The following is a 24,428-nucleotide window of genomic DNA, read 5'->3' as shown; positions in this document are numbered from 1 at the left end:
TAATAAGCTATAATAACCTGCAATAAGTTTTATTTTAAAGTTGTAATGAATTAAATTATATTAGATATTAAACTGCAATTACAGTTCCTTTATTTTCAACTGGCTGCTTTTTAGTTGGTATTATTTATTTATTTATTTATTTATTTATTTATTTATTTGAAGAATGATGGCTATGTATATCTTCTTGGTGTTTATAGTTTGAGTGGGTTAGTTTCAAATGACCTGCTTAATTTTTTTTTTTTAATGCTGATTTCAAAGCATAGTTGACTTGGTTGAGAAAAATGATTGGATCATTAATCAATATCCATGTCAGAGAAGGCTTGCTGTTAGACAGCCCTTTCATTCAAACCCTGAAACACAAAATAACGGTTTGTCCTTTTGTGTGCTTTGTGCTCCGATTGGTCAACTTGTGTTTAGTTTCTCTTCTAATTTCACCAGGAAAGGTATTATGATAGAGTGAATTATGAGATCAATTATGATCACGAGCGATGATTTAGTGTTTAGCTTTATAAAATGAGTCAAATGGAGATTGAGCCTCGGCAGTATTTTATGTTGTGTAAATACACGACGTGTACTTGTAACGAAATTTTAACAGGAAGTACACTGAACTGATTTTGACATTGTTGAAAGAGAGGGAAGGATTATGACTTCTAGCTCATTTATACCAACCAGTCTTGGAGAGAATTTTAATAAAAGTTTAAAATGTTTTTAACATGTTTTTGTTATGTTATTCATGAATGTTCCTCTCTAACATCGCAGCATCTCTAAATGAACTGGAGGATAATGATCTGGATGCTCTGATGGCTGATCTGGTGGCCGACCTGAACGCCACGGAGGAAAAGTTTGCTTCTGAGAGGGTGGCCGTAAAGGATCATATGCCACCCCCATCTCTACCTGTCCCAACAGCCCATTTTACCCCTGCAGCCCCCGCAGCCCCCGCAGCCGCCACAGCCGCCACAGCCCCCCCACCCTTCCAGCCTAAAGCTGAACTCACACGTTTGCCCAGTAATACCTCAGGTTTGACCTCTACAGCCAGCAACACTTCATTACCACCTCCTCCTCCGTCCAACGCTAAACTTTCTAAGGTAAGTCATACAAACACAGAAACACACACACACACATTTTATGAGCTATAACCTCCTCCACACAGGACACAGTTTATTACAGTGATCTTTAACACACACAGGATGAGACAAGTTTATACACCCCTGTTGAAATTGCAGGTTTTTGTGACATAAAAAAATTTTAAAAATTAAACCAAAATAATGATGTGATATAGCGGCCAGCAATATTCGAAAGTAAAACAAATAGAAACGTTTCAGGGAAAAAAAAGAAATATAAAAAATTTACAATTACCTGGTTACACACTTGTGTTTCTAACATTTTTATAGTTGTTAATAAAAATTACAGTTGCTTTTTAACTTTATAAGTATTTGAGGGAGAAAACTGTTCTAGGTTTTAATGGTTCTGGAGGTTCTCGCATATGTATCTACAGCTTATTCAGCCCTGAAGAGGAGTTAGTCCCTTTTACTCTTTCAGACAAAAAATGTTAGCTAAGTACAATAATGTTAGCTAAATCGATCATGAGAAAATTGAGATGAGACAAGAGATTACTAATATGAGATGGCCAGAACTGGGCGGGGCTTCCGGGGGTCAGTTAATATCAGAGAGTTCAAAACGCCTACTCGACTCCGGATTCATATGTCAGTAGGCTCATCTGCTGTTTTATTACGAGAAGAAAATAGGCTCTTTTTGTGTATTTCTGAGTGTTAACTCATTGCGGCGTAGTCCGATGTTAAAATGTGGAGCAGCCACACAAAATGCATGAAGGTTACCAGGTCTGTTTATGTCGAACCTGTGACATGACTCTGATCTTTGGTGTTTTTTCAGGAGGAAATAGAAGAACAGATGAAAGCAGACAAAATCAAACTTGCCCTGGAAAAGCTGAAAGAAGCCAAAGTGAAGAAGGTGAGCAGCACATCAGAATCTCTCTTCAGCTCTTGAACAAACTCGCGAATGTGTATTTTTACACATGAAATTATTACGCAAGAAATTACACAAGATCATGCTAATAAGTTGTTTTCTAGCTAACGATGGATTGCTTTGTTCCTTGCCTTGTCTTTTTTTTATTTATTTATTTATTATTTTTGTGAAGCACTTTGAGATTTTGGACTCAGTATGAAAAGTATTATTATTATTATTATTATTATTATTATTATTATTATTATTATTATTATTATCATTATTATTATTATTATTAGGTTCAGTTGTGGTTGTAGTTTTTAGATACCTTAACATTTTAGGTTAAAGTCTTTCAGTTAATAGCCTAAAGATGTATTGTGATCTAAACATTCCAGACCGACTCATGTTTTATTTGGTGATGTCATATGTCCATACTCTCTTACTCTACCATTTCTTCACCCATTTCTCCGAAATCTTTTCATCATAATAAGCAAAGTGTAAGTTGTCCAGCTCGCTCTGACACAGTGATAATAACACAGGCAGATGTAAGTTTCCTGTCCACACATGCAACTCTGTCAACTTTCAAGGTGTTATGTGTGGAAGTGCAACGTGTCAGGGAGAGACGAGCTATGAAAGTGTGTGTGTGTGTGTGTGTGTGTGTGTGTGTGTGTGTCACTACTGCAGGGTTAGAGATGATTGAAGACACATTATTCAGAAATAACTCTGATGCTCATATTTATAAGTTGCTCATAAGCTCATAAGCTCCTGGTTGAACAATTGCACATTTTGACCACATAGAACAGTAATAGAAGGGATTTATTTATAGTCGCACTATCCGGTGTCACACAGATGAGGATGAGTTCCCTTCTGAGTCTGGTTCCTCTCAAGGTTTCTTCCTCATGTTGTCTCAGGGAGTTTTTCCTCACCACCGTCACCTCTGGCTTACTCAATAGGGATAAAGTCATGAATTTAAAATTTATATCCTGAATTTATATATTTCTGTTGTGAAATATGCTATACAAATAAAATTGAATTGAATTGAATATTGTTAGTATATTGCCAAATGCTGCATGCTTAGTTCTAGATAACAATATGGCTTCCACCAGTAAAAAATAGCACTTGATCCAGCACATTATTATTATTATTATTATTATTATTATTATTATTATTATGCTCTGACAGTTACTCATGCACTAAGTTAAGGTCATGGAATCATAGATGTCACTAAATTGTTGCATTTAGGCTCTTATTATGCTTTAATTTGCTATTTTGATTTGTCGAATTAATAAATTAATGGCAATTTATTTTTGTTAATTTGATAAAGAAAATCCCTACGGTTTAAATGATAATCTGATTAAGCATTCATCTGCTACACTTGCAGCTCACTTTAAGTGTTTTTCATGATTTTGTCCATAAAAATTCAAATAATAAATGTCTCTGATTAAGCTAGCATCTTCTCCGTGAACTTTATCGACTTTAAAGGGACAATGTTATTAATTAATTTATAGTGTGACATTTATGTATTTAAAATTGGCCTCAAAAAACAAAAGAGTGTTTTTGAGAGTATTTTCAGCCAAAAAATAGATTGTGATCAGTGTGATTTATTGCGGTTACATCAAACTGTCAGATAGTGGCAGTGGACTTAATACTGCTTCTCGTGCGAGCCGATATCATGCAAGAAAAATGCACTTAATTTAAAATAAATAAGTAAATATAATGTAAAAATAGTCTTACAATAATGATTTTTTTTCGTATTTTGTAATTAGTGTTTTAGCTTAATACTTGGTCATTTAAATTTATATTTTATAATTGATATGAAATATTAGAAAATTAAAAGGTTATAATTTACTATCTATATTTTTGTTAAAAGTAAATACTATATTTTATTTTTTTTGTGACTATAATATTTTTAACACACTAATGAAATGGATTTGAGAGCGGGTCTCTAACAAGTGTATGTTCTGAAATAAATGAAATTTTGACTATAAATATATATTACAGTAATGTATTTATTTTAAAAAAGTACACTGTATTACAATTTTGCATTTACTTGCAAGCATTTGAGATTAATATATTTGTGGCATTTTCAATTAAACTGATATGTTTGTTAGTATATTTACAACATACAACATAGTGCATTTGTTTTGCACTAGTGTAGTCCAGAGTCTAAGAAAAGATCAGAAGATGGTTAGACTGTGATTAGAGTGTGTGTGTGTGTGTGGTTGTGTGTGTGTGTGTGTGTTTGTGTGGACCAGTTTGATGACACACACAGATGCTACAAGTCCATGCACGCACCCTCTCTCCTGCTGAAGTCTCTTTTCCATCTTTACTGGTATTTAAATCCAGCCTGATGTTAAACATCAGTTGTGACGCCAGAACGTATGCGTTCATTTTATAAGAGTAGAAATGAGTGCCGATCTGATAACTCAGGAAATGGCTGATATCACAGGAAACACGTGCCTAGGCTCAGAGCAGATGCAACCGGTTGTGTTTTTGTGGTGTTTCTCTCAGTGGTTGTTCTTTTCTAAAAGGTGATCTGAAACAAAAACCTCTTCTGAAATTAAGAATTGGGAGAGCAGATTTCTTCTTCCTCCAGGTGTTTCTTCTCAAACATAGAGCTGCAGTATAAATGATATTTCCTGCTCAGAGAGAATAACTAAGGTATTGTGCGTGTATGTGTGTGTGTGTGTGTGTGTGTGTTTGTGTGTATGTGTGGTATCATTTCTCGAGAAAAAACAATTTTGCCTCTTATACGTTAAAAGATTTCCCTTTTCTCTTTCCCTCAAACACACTGCTACTGGTCTCTGACCTTTACTAGACCTTTACCATTTGGATGAACTTTTGCTTCGTGTTTATATTGAAGCATATTGTTCTAATTTGTGTAACAAAATCCATGACTTGCAACATGATCCTGAATTTGTAGGGAAAAAATTGGAGCAAAGGTCCATCCATCCATCCATCCATTACTGCTTATCCTATCCCAGGGGACTCAGGGCACAAGGCAGGGGACACCCTTGCCAACCCATCACAGGGCACAATCACACACACACATTATAGACAACTTGGAAATGCCATTCAGCCGACAATGCATGTCTTTGGAAAGGGGGAGGAAACCGGAGTACCCGGAGGAAACCCCCGAAGCAGGGGGAGAATGTACAAACTCTACGCACACAGGGTGGAGGCAGGATTCAAACCCCAACCACAGAGGGGTGAGGCAACAGTGCTAACCACTAAGTTTTTGTTGCAAATGAGAAAAAATGTGGCGACTGTTAAGTTAGACTAGCTTGCTTATTGTCTTGAGAGATGGCACAGAGTCTCGAGTTTACCCCTTGATAAATCCCCAATAATGAGGCTAATTTCAAAAAAATCAAATCCGAATCACTTTATTTGCTGAATAACAAGAATCTATCTTGGCAGATCAGTGCATACTATAATGTGCAAACAGGCAAAGCACATGAACACACAAAAGTGCAGCAATGAATAAAAAACAAAGACCACATTCAGCATTATTTGGTAAGGGAAGATCAGTTCTTCTTATTTGTCTTAAGTGGTTGAGATCTCACTAAAACCTGCCACATTTACTGTATATGTATTTAGGTACTGAGTATAATGGCAAAATGTGAGGAGATGTCAAAAAACTGTATAAAATGCAACATGAACCCAAAATAAGAGAGTGTAGACATGAGTAAATATCTCATATGAAACCAAATTTCCTGCTTTTTCCTAATTTCTTTCTTCACTTATAGAAATAATGGTTTTGTCTTATTAAATAGTGGTTCTGAGCTTCCACAAATTTAATGCCTGCCCTTCAGTGGTATTAATTGGTGCTCATTATCACTGTTTCTGTCTTTCAAGCTGCAACGAATCAGACTGCAATTGTTAAATTAATGTGTTTGCATGGACTCCACCCCGTGTTTTGCATTTTTAGGTTTTGAATATTGATTAAGGCAAATATCCAAACCCGAGAAAATGAGCTAGTCCTCTGAAGACCATGCTAGCTTTTCTTTTTCATGTTTTATAAATGAATACATCAAGACCATAGACACAGACATACAGTATTATCATAAAGTAACTGTTAAACATTAGACACATTACAGTTATACAGTCACAGGCACATACACATACATACATACATACATACAATACATTTCCATTTCTGTAGAGTACGTCTGCTCCATGTACCAACACAAACTCTGTTTCCCAGAATCCTTAGCCAAAATGAACTACAAATCCTCATTCTAGTTTCCTGGATCGCTAATCACTACCACCTGTTTCCAATCAACACGCTCCACATAAGTAACTCAGACTTCCAGTAAATCTTTGTGAAGTCTCGCTCCTAGAGTTTCACTAGTGACCTTACTGAGGCTTTTGTTTGTGCGCACTTTCCCAGTATTGGCCCTGTCTGTGTGTTTATTGAGCTCTGTCTAGCTAAGTTAGATCTGTCTGCTGGTCACTTGACATCTTGCCTGTTTATAGCTTTTGGTTTTGGCTTGCCTTTTTGGATTCGTGTGCTTTGTTCAGTAAAAAACCTGCACTTGTATTAAAACCGAGTTCATGCCTGAGAACACACCACATCATTTTATTTTTTCAGAGCGAATATTGCAGATGAAAGTAAAAGCTAACTAAAATACGGCTTTTTCTAACCCCATGTTCACAATAGATCATGACAGGTCATTGTATGTTATGCAAACAACTGACTCAAATGAGTTTTCTGACTAATCCTATGGGGCATGTGGTCCAACGTTTCTTCAGTTCCCCACTCACAACTTTAGTTCCTACCTGAGATTTACGGTTTGATGCTGTTTGACCATGGTTTCCTCTTATCCTGTCATATACAACCTCTCACTAAATGTATATAGAAACATTACGAAGAAAAATATGCTTGGAAGGAAGTAGTGGAGATCGTTGATGTCTCTGGTGATTGTATGTAGTTAGATTGCCTTGCTAATCTGCCAGTGAAGCTAGTACAAAGCATGTAACATGTAAATCAAATAATCAATTTCCACACTGATTAGTGCTTTATTTAATTAGTGCTTTTTCTTGTGGGCGTGGCCTGTCCAGCATTTTTTTTTTAATCACTTACTAGTGTGAACGTAAGGTCCTTAAGGTCCTTAAGGCATGTTCAGGGTATTACAGGGGCTGTGATCTTGTATTAAAGGTGAAGACTCTTACCCTGGTGAGTTTGAACGCTAAAGTCTCATATGTGACCTTGACCTGAAGTTTCTGTTGAAGACTTATTATGAAGATTTATTAGGTCATGCTGTATGTGCATGCTTCTTCATGATAATCATGTAAATCATCCAGACAGCTCAGAGACGATGATACGTATACTGCATGCAGGTTTAAGTTTTGTGTTCACACATATATTTTTGTCATAATTCAAAGTGTGATGTGGAAGCTGAACAGATCTGTCATGGAGAGAGGAGCTGTGAAAGTGTGTGTGTGTGTGTATGTGGGTGAGAGGACAGGTCAATAAGTTCTGCAGGGTTATGGTGTGATATTTTACCAAAGAGCTGTTGAATTCTCAGTTCTCTGATATGTCAGAAGGTGATACTGACAGTCCTGCGGCTGCAAGTCACAGGTTTATATTAATGCACTCGATCTAATACATTAACATTTCCACAGTAACAACTTAGACAGGAACTTGTACGTCAGATGCTCTACATAAAGTATTCAAAAACCATGTGTAATCATTGATATGGTGAAGTTTTCTGTAAGGAGATTTTTTTTAATTTAACATTTATGGAAGGAGTCTCCAGTGTCAGAAGTAAATCTATAACTTACGTCTTCAGGAGAGAAGAGTTTATACTGTGTGGTTTCTTGGTAAAATGACATGCTGTGTTTTTATTATTATTATTATTATTATTATTATCTTCAGAAGAGAAATAAGAGAGGCTGGTGAGGGAACAACAGCTTATAGCTGCTATAACGTAAGAAATAACAGGAAGTAAATTGTTTCACGGACGTTCCACAACATTAAATGTAACTTTAAACAGATTAAAGTATTATGTTTTTTTTTATTATTAATAAAGCAAATTGGCAAATTGCTGTGGTATAAGTGAAATAAAACACTTATAGGAAAATAAATAACTCTGCGATGGTAACAGTAACTCTGCTTCATCAGATCACCCTGTTGTTGATTACTTTCCTATAACAGCACAACACAAAGTGTTTTATTCCTTACATAAACAGCTTCATGCATTGATTGATACATGAATGGAGATTCGAGGTTCATGTGAAATTAAGACTGAGGACTAGGAAATAGTGTAGAATGTAAGTTCTATAGAATATAAGGATGTTCAGGATATCTGTTATGTTTTCTCTGAGTGTCTCTTCGCTCACTGGTGGAGGTGTAGCGAGTGTGTTGGTGTTTACGTGAGCAGTGTTGGAACTGAATGTGTGTTGTGTGTGACAGCTGATAGTGAAGGTGCAGATGACGGATGGCAGCTCCAAGACTCTGATGGTGGACGAGAGACAGACGGTGAGGGACGTGTTGGACAACCTGTTTGAGAAAACACACTGTGACGGCAATGTGGACTGGTGCGTGTGTGAGACCAACCCAGAGCTGCAGACAGGTGAGACACACACACACACACACACACACACACAGAGAGAGAGAGACACATATTGTATATTTGCCTTGTGAGAATGTTCTACTGCCATAATGATTAATGCAGATAAATTCATGTTATGATATGCCTAGATCTAACGCTCTCTTTTTATGTATGAAATCAGCAACACTTCTATTTATTCGTGTCATCATGTTGCAAAAAGGTCGACTCAGCTTAGGAATATTTTTAATAAATGTTCCTCTTAGCAGTTTCGTGAATAAGTTTTGAGGAGAAACTCTTAGCTAGGAACTTTTATGGAAGCTGTTATATGAATAAAATTGAAGTGAAAGTGAAAATTAAAAAAAACATTTGTGAGGATTTACAGATTCCATATTTTAAAATGTATTCAAGATTTTTCTTTCTCCTGTTATTTTGTTTTTCTTGTAGCTCTGCTTTCACAAGCTATGATACAGTCTGTGATTAGTCATCTGCAATGCCAGGGTCACTTCTTGTTATAAATGATGGTTGTTAGTTATATTAACTGAAGAAATCTACCACATCCTATACTGACAGATCGAAGTCTGGCTTGTGAGGCTAGAATGCAAGTGAAGACGTATGCATTTTAAATTGCAACCAGATGAGCAAAACTGATTTTTTTTTCCCTTGACGATAATGTCAGATCTCTGAGGAAGTAGCTGGGCCCGAATACACCAACGGTGTTCTTTCCTCTTGTCATGAGTCTGTTTGTTCACATGTGTGCACCATACGCACACGCACACCCATGTGCTGAAGAATACAGGAAAAGCCTCAATGTGTTCAGTTAAAACGGTCTTCCGGTTCAAACTCACACCCTGTATTTAACGCCAGTAAACAGCCTCAGGCCACCAGCACACCAGCTCCATTAAAACCTTTTTCATCAGAGTATGAGCTCTTTTATCCAGAAGCTAATATGTTGTAGCAGCTTTAACACACTGCTCCGGTACTTGGGTGGGCACTGGAAAAAAACTGGGGGTGTGAAATATAAACACTTGTCACTGGGGTGGGAACCTTAAGGGTACATCAAGTGGGACATTATGACTCTTACAAAGTGCTGGTTACTGATTTAATGAACCACAAACATGTACCATGTACCGCAGGGAACCTCCTGATTGGTCAGAAGGTGTCGGTTAATTTTCTGCAAGGCATGTCACAGGTTTATTTTACTGTGTTATCATTGCTATAGTAACAACTTACACAGAGACTTGTATGGCGGACAATCCACTTAATCTAAGACTAATAATAAAAGAAGTAACAACATGCTGCTTTTTATCAAATAAACACATATAATCATTGATATTATGACGTTTTTTGTAAGGAGACATTTATTTATTTAGCATTTATGGAAGGAGTCTCCAGTGTCAGTACACCTAAAATACGCCTAAAATTTATATCCTTTACACTATGGCCCACTGTAGTTTATGAGTTCTGTATATTAAGGACTTGTTTATAAAAGAATGCAGGAATAAATTTGCTCGATGCTGATCTGACCCGAGAGTCTCCTCCACAGAGCGTGGCTTTGAGGACCACGAGAACCTGGTGGAACCTCTCTCAGCGTGGACACGAGACACCGAGAACAAAGTGGTTTTCCAAAAGAGGAAGGACAAGTATGAAGTTTTCAAAAACCCACAGGCAAGTAACCCTGGATCTGATTGTTATACATGAAAACCTTATGCTGATTTTCACCTTGCGTTAGTGTACTATGAGCTTTGGGATTGGATGAGTCATTGCCTAACTTTTCTCACCTTTCTTACATTTCATATGTTATACTAAATACTGTATACCCTGATCAGCCATAACATTATGACCACTGACAGGTGAAGTGAATAATATTGATTATATCGTTACAATAGCACCTGTCAAGGGTTGAGATATATTAGGCAGCAAGTGAACAGTCGGTTCTCGAAGTCGATGTGTTGGAAACAGGAAAAATGGGCAAGTGTAAGGATTAGAGAGACTTTGACAATGGCCAAATTGTGATGGCTAGATGACTGGGTCAGAGCATCTTTAAAACAGCAGGTGTTGTGGGGTGTTCCCAGTAAGCAGTGGTTAGTACCTACCAAAAGTGGTCCAAGGAAGGACAACTGGTGAACTAGTGACATGGTCATGGGCGCCCAAGAATCACTGATGCACGTGGGGAGTGAAGGCTAGTCCGGCTGGTCCGATCCCACAGAAGAGCTACTGTAGCACAAATTGCTGAAAAGTTAAAGCTGGCTATGATAGAAAAGTGTCAGAACACACAGTGCATTGCAGCTTGCTGCATATGGGGCTGTGTAGCCACAGACCTGTCAGAGTGCCCATGCTGACCTCTGTCCACTGCCAAAAGTGCCTACAATGGACAGGTGAGCATCAGAACTGGACCACGGAGCAATGGAAGAAGGTGGCCTGGTCCAATAAATCACATTTTCTTTTACATCATGTGGAAGGCCGGGTGCGTGTGCATCGTTTACCTGAGGAAGAGATGGCACCAGCATGCACTATGGGAAGAGCGCAAGCTGGCGGAGGCAGTGTGATGCTCTGGGCAATGTTCTGCTGGGAAACTTTGGGTCCTGACATTCATGTGGATGCTATTTTGACACATACCACCTACCTAAACATTGTTGCAGACCAGGTACACCCCTTCATGGCAACGGTATTCCCTAATGGAAGTGACCTCTTTCGGCAGGATAATGTGCCTTGCAACACTGTAAAAATTGTGCAGGTTCGAGGAACCTGACAAAGAGTTCAAGGTGTTGACTTGGCCTCCAAATTCCCCAGATTTCAATCCAATCAAACATCCTTTTACAGGACTTACAGGATCTGCTGTTAACGTCTTTGTGCCAGATACCACAGCACACCGTCAGGGATCTAGTGGAGTCCATGCTTCGACGGGTCAGGGCTGTTTTGGCAACACCAACAGAATATTAGGCAGGTGGTCATAATGTTATGGTTGATCGGTGTATAGCACTCTTACAAAAAAAAATACAGTGCCTTGCAGAAGTATTTTCCATTTTTGTAGTGTTACAACTTTTTATTTGGGATTATATGTCAACAATCTGCACAAAATTATCCATAATATTGAAATCAATATAGGAGAATCAGTATAGTTGGGTAAGGATGGCATTAGTCAGACAAACAACCAGCAGGCCAAGGGTAACTCTGAAGGATCTGGAGATATCCACAGCTTAGATGTTCATAGGACACTCACAGCCTGGGACCGCCACAAAGCTGGGCTTTATGGAAGAGTGGCAAGAATAAAGCTGTTATTGAACAAAAGATTAAATTAAATTCTGCATTGGAGACACAGCAAATGTGGAAAAAGGTTCAAGTGGTCTAATGAGATCAAAATTAAACTTCTTGGGAAGAACCCAAGCACTACTTATCACCTGGGGAGCACCATCCCCACTGTGAAGCATGGGGTTGGTAGCATCATGTTGCGTTATAGCGTTTAAGGAGCAGGGACTGGGAACTTGGTACAGGCCAATCCTAGAAGGAAATCTGTTCTACCTGTCTGCAAGTTTTTGAAGATTTAATCAAAACTATTCAATTATTTAATAAAGATCTTTATGATAGTACCTCATACATCATTTATAAAAATTAAATAAAACCAAGTAAATAAAATAAAAACAACTCGACGGTCATGCGGAAACATCTGCCGTCTGATGAATCAAAACAGTCTAAAATGTACAAAATGCATTTTTTTATTTATGGCCATGTGAAAGCACATGTTGGAGACTCAGCAAACATGTGGAATTTGGTTTGGCTTTGGCAACAACAACACAATACTGCTCATCGCCCTGAGAATATCATCCCTACAGTGAAGTGTGGTGGTGGTAGCATCGTGTTGTGGGGTTGCAAGTTATGTGAGACCGGGGCAGAGCCCACACCTCAGTGTGATTGAGAATTGACTGAGAATTGTGAGACTTTGGAAAAAAAAAAAGAATTTTACTGTTCACCAGCGGTCTCCAGCCATATGACAGGGCTTGAGCAATGAGTAAAAACATCAGGATCCAGATGTGCAAAGTTGATGTAGAGACATATCCCAGAAGACTTGCAGCTGTAACTGCATATGTAATTGCAAAAGTCATAGTTTAGTTGTTTGTTTAGTGTTAATTTTAGTGTAAATTTAGTTGTTGAATTACCACAGCAGATTTAGTGAATAGATTTGAACAGTTGTAGTTAAAAACTAAACTAAAACTCCTTTGTTTCTTTGCCTTTGCAAAGTGATGGGGAAAAGAATCAACTGGTACTGACACGTCCATCTATTTTTATTCATTGATTAAAATGTTGCTACATTTCTTCATATATTTTGAGTAGAAAGGAGAGTTATTATTTAGTCATGGTTTAGTTTTCATCATGAAAAAAAAACAAGGCTATTGAGGAATGTTTTTGGCACCAAAATATTGAGCATGTTTCTACAAAGAGCCAACTTTCTCCACAGCAGTCGCTCTGATGGAGAATCACGTCCACTTATCTGTTCAGCTCTGTGAGAACGTTTCGGCCGTACAGAATGAAGTCATCTGTAAAGCAGACCTCAAATTCGAGACTTTTCCCACGCCACGTTTTCATTCTCTATTCTTGTTTTTGCTGTGGTTGTCATTCTCTTCAGCTGAAGTGATGCTTATTTTGTCTCACACCAACATCATTATCATCATCATCACAAGGTGAGACTTGAGCCCTGAAGCAAAGAGAGATTAATTGTTCTTGGCATCTCATCTATTTTTCTACACTTATCTTTCAATTATACTCTTCCAGTGTGGTGCATTTTTTTCAGTCTCTCGGATATAAGCTGCAGCACATATGTCTGATTGAGGAGGCAACAGATGTGATTATTATGCCAGGGTTATTATCATAACAGAGCTTCATTATCTTCCATCATTAATTCTCTGTGTTTGGTGAGAGTGTGTGTGTGTGTGTGTGTGTGTGTGTGTGTAACTGTTCCATAGTGGAAGGAAAAACTAAAGGAGGCCTCGTTCTTCATCCAAACAGCTGATAAGAAACACAGCAGTACTGACTTCCATGAGAACACTAAAAATGATTACAGTAACACTGTATAAAACATTCGAGCATTCAAGCACAGTGAGTACATTAATATTTAATAATATTGTCTTCTTTACAGAACTTCTATTTGTGGAAGAAGGATAAGAAGTCACTTAAAGACATGAAAGATAAAGATAAAGAGCTCCTTCTGGAGGTACGTGAGTTTTGGATTTATTTTGCTCTTAGGAAAAGAATATGCTTTACTTTATGTACAGCCTAAATAAATAAGAAATAAAACACGCTGTGTCATGCTGTTAGAGGAAAATAATCAACAGTAGGGTGGTGTGATGATGCGGAGTTTACGTTACCACCCGAGGTTGATTATCTTCCGATAACACCTCATCCTGAAGTGTTTTATTCCTCTTATACCACAGCAATTTGCCAACAATTACGTTTTATTTACTAAAGAAGGACACATCATACTTTTTATCCATTTATAGCTACATTTAAGGTTGTAGAATGGCTGCGAAACAATTTGCTTCCTGTTCTCACTTACATTAAAGCAGCTATAAACAATCGTTCTCTCACCAGCCTCTCTTTTTTTCTTCCCTGTTGAAGTTAGTTAAGGAAAAAAAGCAGCTTGTTATGTTACCAAGAATTCGCAAAGTGTAAACTGCTCTCTTGGAAAACTTACAGCTTTACCTCTGACTGTTACAAAGCGCTGTCACTGGAGACTCCTTCCATAAATGTTAATTAAGTTATCAGAAAAGTTCAGCATATCAAGAATTACACACATTTTCATGTTTATGTACGCATTCTCGTAGTCCCTGTGTAACTTGTTACTATGGAAACGATAACAGATTAGAATGAGTGTATTAATATACACGTGTGATTTGTTGTCAGAACTGTAGACGTGTGAGACTCGAGATTTACACAGCACTATGGCATAATAAATAAATTCTGATATGACTGAATACTGAAATATCTGGAAAATAATGTTATGAAATAAAGTTTATAATAAATCACGCAAATTTAAAGTAACACTGAGAGCATTCGTGCAGTGATCATTAGGCCTGATTTCTGTGAGTGTGTGTTTTGGGTGGTGTGTAGGAGAACTTCTGTGGGCCGTCGGTGATCGTACCTGACCTGGAGGGAGTGCTGCATCTGAAAGAAGAAGGCAAGAAATCCTGGAAACCTCGCTACTTCCTGCTGCGTGCCTCTGGAATGTATTACCTACCTAAGGGGAAGAATAAGGTCAGCATGCCAGAGAGGACACACACACACACACACAGACACACCCTCTGTTTCTGTCAGGCCACACACACAATCCAGCTTGACTTCCTGTCCAGGTTCAGTCACGGAGTCAGTAAGAATCAAAAAAAGCTTGAAATCTGTCTCCGTTTGAATTGAAACCAAAACTGTGTGTGCGCATGTACAGTATGTGCATGTGTGTGCATGTTTGTGTGTGTGTGTGTGTGTGTGTGTGTGTGTGTGTGTGTGTGTGTGTGGTGCATGTGCCTGAAACCTCACCATTTACATTCATCTCCTAAAAATACAGTACACCCCCACACACACACATGCACACACACCACACTCTAGTTACAGTCACATGCTACAATCCTACATTGCACAAATACACACTATAAATCATTTTTACAACAATCTTGATCTCTTGCTCTTTGTTGAAATCATTAAAGTTGTGGTCTGTAATATTGAATATTTAAAGGTGTTTAGTTTATAGAGTTTCAACACCTGTAATGATCTTTCATAATCTTATCACTTCGAAGATACATTAGAAGGAAAATAATCTGTAGTATTGCTATGCAATCGATCTCAATTCAGTGTACATTTTCTGGGCCAGAAATGAGTCCTGCCCACAGCTGGAACATGGCTGCTCAGCTCTGCTCCTTTTTTCCTAAAAAAAAAAAAAAAGCCAATGTAGGAGGAATACTTTTTAAAATTTTATACCTTTTAAGGTTGCTCTTCTGATGGAACCCTTAAAGTTTGTATGTAGAACCCAACAACAAAGTGTTTTCCTGTCAGAAAGGTTTCCAAGGTGAATGAGTGGATGTATTAACTGGGTAAGTGTGTGGAACAAACTTCAAATTATTGGTCATTATTTTCTTCTTAGAACCTATCACATTAAAAAATAGATATCTAGGTACTAAGTACTAGGAAAAATGAGTTCTTCAGTGGTACTTTGGAAATTAAGTGTTCTTAGCTTTCTTAAAGACTTTTACTTGGATCCCTTTCTGAGAGTGAGAGAGAACTGAAGAATCATCAAGTGTACAGTTTCATTTAAGGGGAAGCTGAAAGCATGCTGGTTGTTTTTACTGCACTTGGAATTTTTTTCACAACCAGTACAGAGGCTTTAAAAACGACAAACTGCTGCTTTAAATGAATCCACGTTTTAATCAGCGTCTTGAATAATATTTTTCTCGCTCTATCTCTCTCTCTCCATCTGTTAGTCGTCTAAGGACATGGTGTGTCTTGTGCAGTTCGATAATGTCAATGTGTATTACTGCAACGAGTACAAAACCAGATACAAAGCCCCCACTGACCACTGCTTCATCCTCAAGGTGAGTTTACTGAACACACACACACAAACACACACACACAAAAATCAAAAAACTTAATGGAAGGAGTCTCCAGTGTCAGTGCTTTGTAACAGTCAGAGGTGAAGCTGTAATTTTGGTACATGCTGTTATAGAAAAATAATCAACTTTGGAATAGTAACAGTAACTCTGCTTCATCACACCACCCCATTGTTGATTATTTTCCTATAGCAGCACTACACCAAGTAGTTTATTCCTTACATAATCTATCAAACTGATCAGTTAATTCTTGAGGTCAATAATTGTCATTTTTTATTATCAATTATGTATTTATTCACTTTTTTTAACAGGCAATTTACTTTATTTATTCACAAGATGAACAAGCACAGGAAAGAAAAACAAAATTTTTCACACTAGTTGAAGATGTAAAGGGAATGTTTTAGTGGTATTTATTTAATGGGCTAATATTAAGTCTTGGTGCCAGACTTAATATTAGCCCATTAAGATGGTGCAATCTTACACTCTGCGAATACTGTAGTGAGTTTGGGTTAAAGGTCTTCATTATGAAAAAACATATAAAAATAATCAGTGTGCATTACTGTAAGTGGAGCTGTCTATATTATTCACTTCCTCATTTTCTACTGTGTTTGTTTTCTCAGTACATCCTGTTTAAGATCATTTTTGGCTAATTTTTAATTTAAGAAAAAAAGGAGAAATCAGTTGGGTTAGAGAGGAATAGAAGTGAAAATACATAAAAGAGGAAGAAAAATGTACATCTGGTAATCTGGGTGATGCAAGCACACACACACAGTGCTCTTTAGTCTACCAACTCCTTATCTGATTTGATTGTGTGAAATGTATAGAAAATTTAAAATGTGTGAAATGAAGATGCTTGAAATAAGAAATGAGTGTTTTATTATATGCATGATTTGTATTATGTGTGATTCTGTTTTCCATGGCATATACTATACAGCCAATAGTATGTGGACACCTGACCAACACACCCATATATGCTTTTTGAACGTCCCTTTCCAGATTTATTCCTCTTTGCTGTTATAATAAGCTCCACTCTTCTGGGAAGCTTTCCGCTAGATGTTGGAGCGTGGCTGTGGGGATTTGTGTTCATTCAAGCTACAAGAGCATTAGTGAGATCAGGCGCTGATGTTGGTGAGGAGGTCTGGGGTTCAGTCGGTGTTCCAGTTCATCCCAAAGGTGTTCAGTGGGGTTGAGGTCAGGGCTCTGTGCAGGACACTCGAGTTCTTCCACTCCAACCTTCACACACCATGTCTTCATGGAGCTCGCTTTGTGCACAGGGGCATTGTCATGCTGGAACAGGTTTGGGCCTCTTAGTTCCAGCGAAGGGAAATTGTAATGTTACAGCATACAGAGACATTCTCTACAACTGTGTTCTTCAAACTTTATGGTAACAGTGGTGAAACTTAGTGAGGAGAAAATGATAGACGAAAAGAAAAGTCCTTAGACATCCTGTAAAATATGAAGGAGGATCACTGATGCTTTGAGGTATTGTAAATGTTGACAGTTTACTGGAGTCTGGATGCATCTGCCAGGAGGTTAATGTTTGGCATTATGTTTATCTTTTTAGAAGATATTGTCCCCAAATCAACACCCATATTCATTGTAATTGTTTGCGTAATCGATGATATATTGTGATGTTTTCTGTGAGGAGATGTTTATTTAGCATTTACGAGGTATTACGTTTCACAAAATTCAGTGTAACTGCAAAAAGATAAAAAGCACACATTCGTAAAATTAATAATAACAGTAATCATTGGCAAATCGCTGTTGTATAAGAAGGAATAAAATACTTCAGGACAAATAATACTCAACTTCGAGGTGTTAACAGCAACTCTGCTTCGTGTCAGGCTGCATCACACCACCCTTGTTGTTAATTATTTTCCCTCCGAAGTCGTTCATTCCTTACTGATCTAATCCATAGATGGCTGGATAATGAGCTGATTCAGGTATGTGAGGAACAACGAAAATCAAAAACAGGTCTTTGTGTAGCCAGGGCTGACACTGAGAATTAGTCAGGAGTTCTGAGTACTTGATTTTGTGCTTTTGTAGTTTCTGTGTGAGTTTTGGTTGATACTTGTTAGTTGTAGCAGTCTGATGCCTTTATTTAGTCTGTGCTGAGCCACAGTGGAAAACCTGATGTGCTGAGTTAACTGAATAAGAGCTTTTTAAGGATCTGAAAGTCCACTATCTTTTGGTCTTGAAACTGTTTTATCAGCAGAAGCAGCTGTGAGGCAGGAGTTATGGTACATGCCAGTTAGTTCATTTTCACCCTTGAGTCCAGTGTTTGGTACTTTTGGTGAAGTGTGAATGCAGAAGCGGTCCAGAGAACTGATCGTCTGGTCCGCTTGAAAATGGTGGTCTGGGGTGTTTCACATCAGGTGTGGAAGTTATCTGCTCTTAGAGAAACGTTTGGAATGCCTTACTGATCTATAAAACCAGACTTTCTTAGGACTGAAGCACTATTATTAGCTCACATCTGTGGTGTGAGCGCTTGCACTTAGAACACTACAAAAAAAAACACATCTCATGGAGGCCATGCATCCAAAAAGTAATGTTCTTCGCTGCTTGAGTGTTGGTACCAAAGGAAAATAATAAAATACACCAAACAGAGGAGCCTAGTGCTAGGCTTGGCTTGATTGACAATAGTATCAGTAATCTATCACAGTGGCTCTCATGTAGGACAATTCAAATGTCTACCAGAAAATGTGGTGTGTGCAGCTTTAAGATCAACAAATTGTGTTGTATTTTGAAATATGTGCATATTTTTTCTCACCTATTTTGTATCCTATACAAATCTTAACAGCCTGCTGTCTCACTTCAGAGCAGAGCAACAAACCATCTTTCCCTGGATGCATCTCAGATCAAGCTGTGAATGTCTTCACTTGCAAAACATGAACAGAGGTTTAAATTACAAAAGTGAAACAGTGTGTTCAGGCTACTTCTGTTAAAAAGAATTCAATTGTGTCTCCAGTGCTGTTCAACACAGAGCCCATGCACACGTAGTTTATGGAGTTTTATTTCCATTTTATAATGAGCTTAATTACAATTAATAGCTAGTTAGGTTTATTTTCAGTCCCGACTTCAGTTTTGCAGCATTCCTGAACTTGTTAACATGTAATTAATACAAAAAAACAGACTAAATGCTAATGCTAGTGACTAGAAGCTACAGCTGACTTGTAACCAGCTCCTGGTATTTTTTTTCCGCTGTAATGACATAACATGTACATGTCTGGCCACGCCCCCTTCTTCTCCCCCCTTAACGTTGCTGCAGCCTACACCCCTCCAAAGCCACAGGCAATAATCCCGGATCATGACACACCTACTCACAAGCCTACCTAGTACCTACCATTTTGCAAACCTGCATATGGAATTCTGCGATCGATCCACAATTTCACTTCAGTACATTTTCCAGGCCAGAAATTAGCTCCGCCCACAGCTGGAACATTGCTGCTCAGCTCTGCTGATCCTTTTTCCTGAAAATAATAACTTATGATGCATACACTCATAAAAAATTAAAATTCTTCAGTTGTCTCTCTGAGGAAACTCTAAAACTTTCCTAGTAGAACCTCTTTATCTGTGTGTATTAACTGCGTATGTGTGTGTGCTACAAATACAAACTCTTCCAGTTTCTCTCCAAAAGTAGCCCATCATCTTGTAAAAGTTAGGAGTCTGAAGTTCTTTACTTCTGCAGGAGAATATAAGCAATGAAAGCTTCTGGCCACCAGTTTAGCATCGTGTACATTGCACGTGTAAATCATCACACAGTCATGTTCCATCAAATCGTGTCGAGATGTTCAGTGTCTTAGACGTGCTGAAGTGGTTTCTATGACACATAGCTCTAAAAATGAACACAAACTCAAAACTAAAAACAGTCGTAGCTCCATCTAGAAGCTGGATCATTTTCTTCCTCAGTATATAGACTTGAGTAGGGGCGTGGCCTAAAGTTTAGAGATTAAATTATATGCTAGAGGTCATTTGGATGATGCATTTCTGATCCGATTTGTATATTTATGTATTATTCAGCTGTTTGTATATAAATGGTGTTAGTAAGTCTTAGATTTAAGATTTAGATAGACTGGTAGCTATGGATAAGCTTGCCATACTTTGGTGCTGTGGTGAAAAAAAGAAAAAAAAGGTTTACAATCTTTTCTATCTGACTTTTTTTCAAACCTTTAAGGCCATTCTGATACATTTAGATAATGATTCATGTAAAATAACATTTTTCGTTTCAGCACAAAGTTTCGTTATAATGATTTTAAAAAATCACATAATATATGATATAAATGCATAGAAGTGTTAAATATACAAACGATAAAATGTAAATGTTAAGTTTTAAACCTCATCTAAATCTAAATGTTTTCAAGCCTTATAGACAAAATTAAACAAATGTCTGTTTTTAGGGGTTTTTTTTTTTTGTACTGGAGCTGCGAGGCTAATAACTATGGTAAGCTTATAGCTATCAGTTTAGCAAACAGTTTAATAAATTAACCTAATGTGATTCAAAAAATAAATATACAGATCAGATCTGAGCCCTTGTAGCTCTAGTAAAATAATTTAATAAATGAGCAAAATAAAATTAAGCACCAGACATGTGTTGACTGATGAAGTCAGACTCACTCATGGAGGAATTGTCTACGTTTCATTTTTTTGGATGAACTTTTCCTTTTATAAAAGCGTTCTCTAACACTATAAAGTGCCCCGTTTTAAAGCACACCCATCTGGCAGTAGGTGAAACACACAGGTTATTTGGCGAGCAATCTGTTCTCTAAGCCCCGGCGACTAATCACAACTTTCCTACGTGATTATTTCAAGGTATGTGTCTCCTTCACACCAGGCACCTTAACAAGCTGTGATTAACAAAATGACCGGCTCCAGAGATGAAAACAGAGGTGTGTGTGTGTGTGTGTGTCGCAGATCTTAACAGGACCTGGAGCTGTGATTTATTTCTCAAAGTCAAAAACGAACACCTTTATATGTCGTAGTGTTCTCAGCTCGCTTATGTTGAAACATGGATTTGCTAGCAACCTTTAGTCACTATTTCCAAATTCTATGTGAACAAATCTGTCTATCTATCTCCAATGCCTTGCATAAATATTCACGCCCTTTGAGCTTTTCCACATATAGTCGTGTTATAACATGGAATTAAAATGGACATAACTCAGATTTTTTTATTTAAACCTCTGGAGCCGGTCATTTTGTTAATCACAGCTTGTTAAGGTGCCTGGTGTGAAGGAGACACACGCCTTGAAATAATCATGTAGGAAAGTTGTGATTAGTCGCCGGGGCTTAGTGAGCTGTAATAGCCAGAGAGGGAACAGATTGCTTGCCAAATAACCTGTGTGTTTCACCTACTGCCAGATGGGTGTGCTTTAAAACGGGGCACTTTATAGTGTCAGAGAACGCTTTTATAAAAGGATGTCAAACATTCGAATATATTTATTGTGTTATAAGGTTAATTAAACAGAAATATCAGACATTTGTTGGTTGCATAAGTATTAACCAAATTTTTCTGCAATTATACCTGCATGTCTTCTTGCACATTTGGCTCCTCATTATTTTTACTTATCCTTTTTGGCAAAATTGCTCAAGTTCTTTTAGACTGGATGGAGAACTCTGATGGTGAGCAGTAATTTTCAAGTCTTGTCCCAATCTGACTGAGGTATAAGTTTTGACTGGGTCACAGACACATTCAGCTTTGGCAGCTTTGGCAGACTACTTATGTTTTTTTTCAGTTAGAAGGTGAAACTCCGCCCCTGCCTCAGGTCTCTTGCAGACTAGAACATTCTGCTTGTATTTGGCGTCATTCATCTTGCCCTCAACCTAGTTTTCCAGTCCCTGCTCTCATGCCTACATCATGATGCTACCACAAGCATGCTTCACTGTGAAGCTGGTGTTCTCAGGGTAATGAGCAATGTTGGGTTTCACCAAATGTAGCACTTTTTGCCTGAGCTTTGCCTGTGTCTGAGCTTTGGTAGTTCTGTGAACAGCTTCTCCCATCTGAGCTGTGAATCTTAGAGCTAACCCTGGCCTATTGGTTGATTTTCTGACTAATCCCCTCTCTACCCAAGCAGAGTCAATGTACCATATTCTTTCCATTTTTTAAATAATGGATTTAATGGTGTTTTGTGGGATGGTTACACTGATACATTTCTAGAACTTTTCCAGATTTGTTTTGACAGTTCTTTGATACTTATTATGCTGTTTATTTAGGTATGTTTTCTAACAAATTCCTGGAACAGGTGTATTTTTATTGAGGTCATGTGACACTTTAATTGCACACAGGTCAACTCCATTCAAAAATGATATGTATAACTTCTGATGGGAACTAATTTAGGGCTTTCTTGGCAACGGGGGTGAACACTTATGCATTCACAACTCTTTATTGTAAATAATTTTGCGATTTTGATTTTTTCCTCCCACCTAAGTATTAAAAGCTATTTTGTGTAGAAACGTGACAAAATCCCAGTTAAGCGCATTTCACCTCCAGGTTGTAAAGCCACAACATTTGGATATGAAATGGAAAGCCGAAACATCAGCATAGCTTCATCAGCTTTAGTGCTAGCATGACTGAGAAAAGCTAATGCTGACTCATCAACCACAGCTGGTATCAGCAAACTGCACTCACCACCAGTTTTGCAAATCAGCACATTCAGCTGCATAATGTGTATTTATTTCCTGCAGGCATGCAAATTAAGGTTTATGCTTAAGTCCATGTAAAACACTGGAGATTTAGCAAAGAGAGATTTAGTTCACAGCCCAACTTTCACCATTTTATTGTGAAAAGTAATATACACAGTGTTAATGAAGCATGTGTTAATGTGTCTCCAGCATCCTCAGATCCAAAAAGAGTCTCAGTACATTAAGTACCTGTGCTGTGACGATGGATGGACCATGAACCTGTGGGTTACAGGAATCCGTATCGCTAAGGTGAGATAAGCACAGCGAGAACTTGTCAAATGTGTATATAATACATTCATATTTAAAGAGGATGCAGGAAAATCAAATGGGACGTTTTTGCTCACTTAAAGCAATTTCAGTGAATTTACATGCATAGACACAAGTGATTACACAAGTGATTATCTCATACACACTGAATTAACCTTAATTAAAACATTACTGCCCATGTACATCACACATTTCAGCCTAAAACAAGATCCTACACTTCACCTGACTTCTCATACACCTGTTATTAAAGCAAGCTATATTTACTTACATAGTCCATGTTTATTTAGCTTAAATAAAATGCATAATTTAGCATCTGTAGCTTTTATTACTGTATCATACATTAGAATGTGGAGCGTTTGTCTGTCCATATACACTTACGTCACATACTAAAATAAAAAAAGACTTCCGCAAACTAAGTACCTGTATGTCCTCACGCTAGAAGCCTCAATATCCTCTTCGCATTTCTCGATTCCTCTAAGTGCATTTTAAAGACAGCAGACTTTGATTGATTTCTGGGTCACAGGCTGAAGGATGCAGGATCGAGGAATCAATGAGGCATGAATTTGAGTATTACGATTTAACCAGTGTACCCTAGCAGGTTCATAATACCCACAATGCATTGCAATATTCATAAGGAATAGGGAGTTTTTACTTCCTCATCACAGTTTGGAATAACTCCAAGGCTTTGTAAACTCTGAGTGATAAGAATGGAGGATAATATAGTTCCACTTTAAATTTAAATTTGTAAATACAGGTTCTCTCTGTTATTTAGCATAACTGTTTAAGAGATTATGGATCTTAACGATGCTACGTGAAGTATGTATATGAAGATTTGGATCTGTTTTTAGGCTATGGAAAACATTTTCATGTCCAGTCTTGAGGAGGAAATGGTTGTAAATTAGAATTTTCACTGAATCATTTTAATAAATTACATCAACAACTGAAACACAACCAAACAAACGTGGATGAGGGTTCCACAGGCATGGATCAGGGTTTACTGTTAAAAAGTGAAATAAAAAGGTGGCATATGGGCAAAACTGAAGTGTGTGTGTGTGTGTGTGTTTGTCCCCTGCAGTATGGTAAGACGTTATATGAGAACTATAAGACCGCCATGAGAAAAGGCTCATCGCTGTCTTCAGTTTGGACGAACCGGAACCTTCAGCCGAGTCCATCAACCTCCAACGCGTCCACACCATCTCCAACACCGAAAGGTAACCAAACATATTACAAACTAAAGCCATGTGTACTCTTATAATATAAAATACCCAGATACAGCTGAGTGCAAAAGTTTGCACACCCCATACCTGATGAAATGAATCTAACAAGACTTTTAATGCTACTTAAGGTTTCACAGCTGTTCATTATCACAGGTAACAGATATTCC

The 24,428-nt window shown here is 37.7% G+C and overlaps 1 protein-coding gene across 1 annotated transcript in view; it reads left to right on the top strand.

Annotated features, from left to right (window-relative positions):
- apbb1ip (amyloid beta (A4) precursor protein-binding, family B, member 1 interacting protein) overlaps positions 1–24,428 on the top strand; it is a 49,133-nt gene that overhangs the window by 21,441 nt on the left and 3,264 nt on the right. The window contains exons 4-12 of the mRNA XM_053234817.1: positions 760–1,085; positions 1,891–1,968; positions 8,378–8,537; positions 10,060–10,181; positions 13,648–13,722; positions 14,619–14,762; positions 15,977–16,087; positions 22,928–23,026; positions 24,120–24,255. Coding sequence (XP_053090792.1) covers positions 760–1,085; positions 1,891–1,968; positions 8,378–8,537; positions 10,060–10,181; positions 13,648–13,722; positions 14,619–14,762; positions 15,977–16,087; positions 22,928–23,026; positions 24,120–24,255 — 1,251 coding nt within the window. The remainder of the gene's footprint in view (positions 1–759; positions 1,086–1,890; positions 1,969–8,377; positions 8,538–10,059; positions 10,182–13,647; positions 13,723–14,618; positions 14,763–15,976; positions 16,088–22,927; positions 23,027–24,119; positions 24,256–24,428) is intronic.

This window comes from Pangasianodon hypophthalmus, chromosome 1 (assembly GCF_027358585.1).
Source record: "Pangasianodon hypophthalmus isolate fPanHyp1 chromosome 1, fPanHyp1.pri, whole genome shotgun sequence".
Taxonomy (NCBI): domain Eukaryota; kingdom Metazoa; phylum Chordata; class Actinopteri; order Siluriformes; family Pangasiidae; genus Pangasianodon; species Pangasianodon hypophthalmus.
This window is presented reverse-complemented; position numbering and strand designations above follow the sequence as displayed.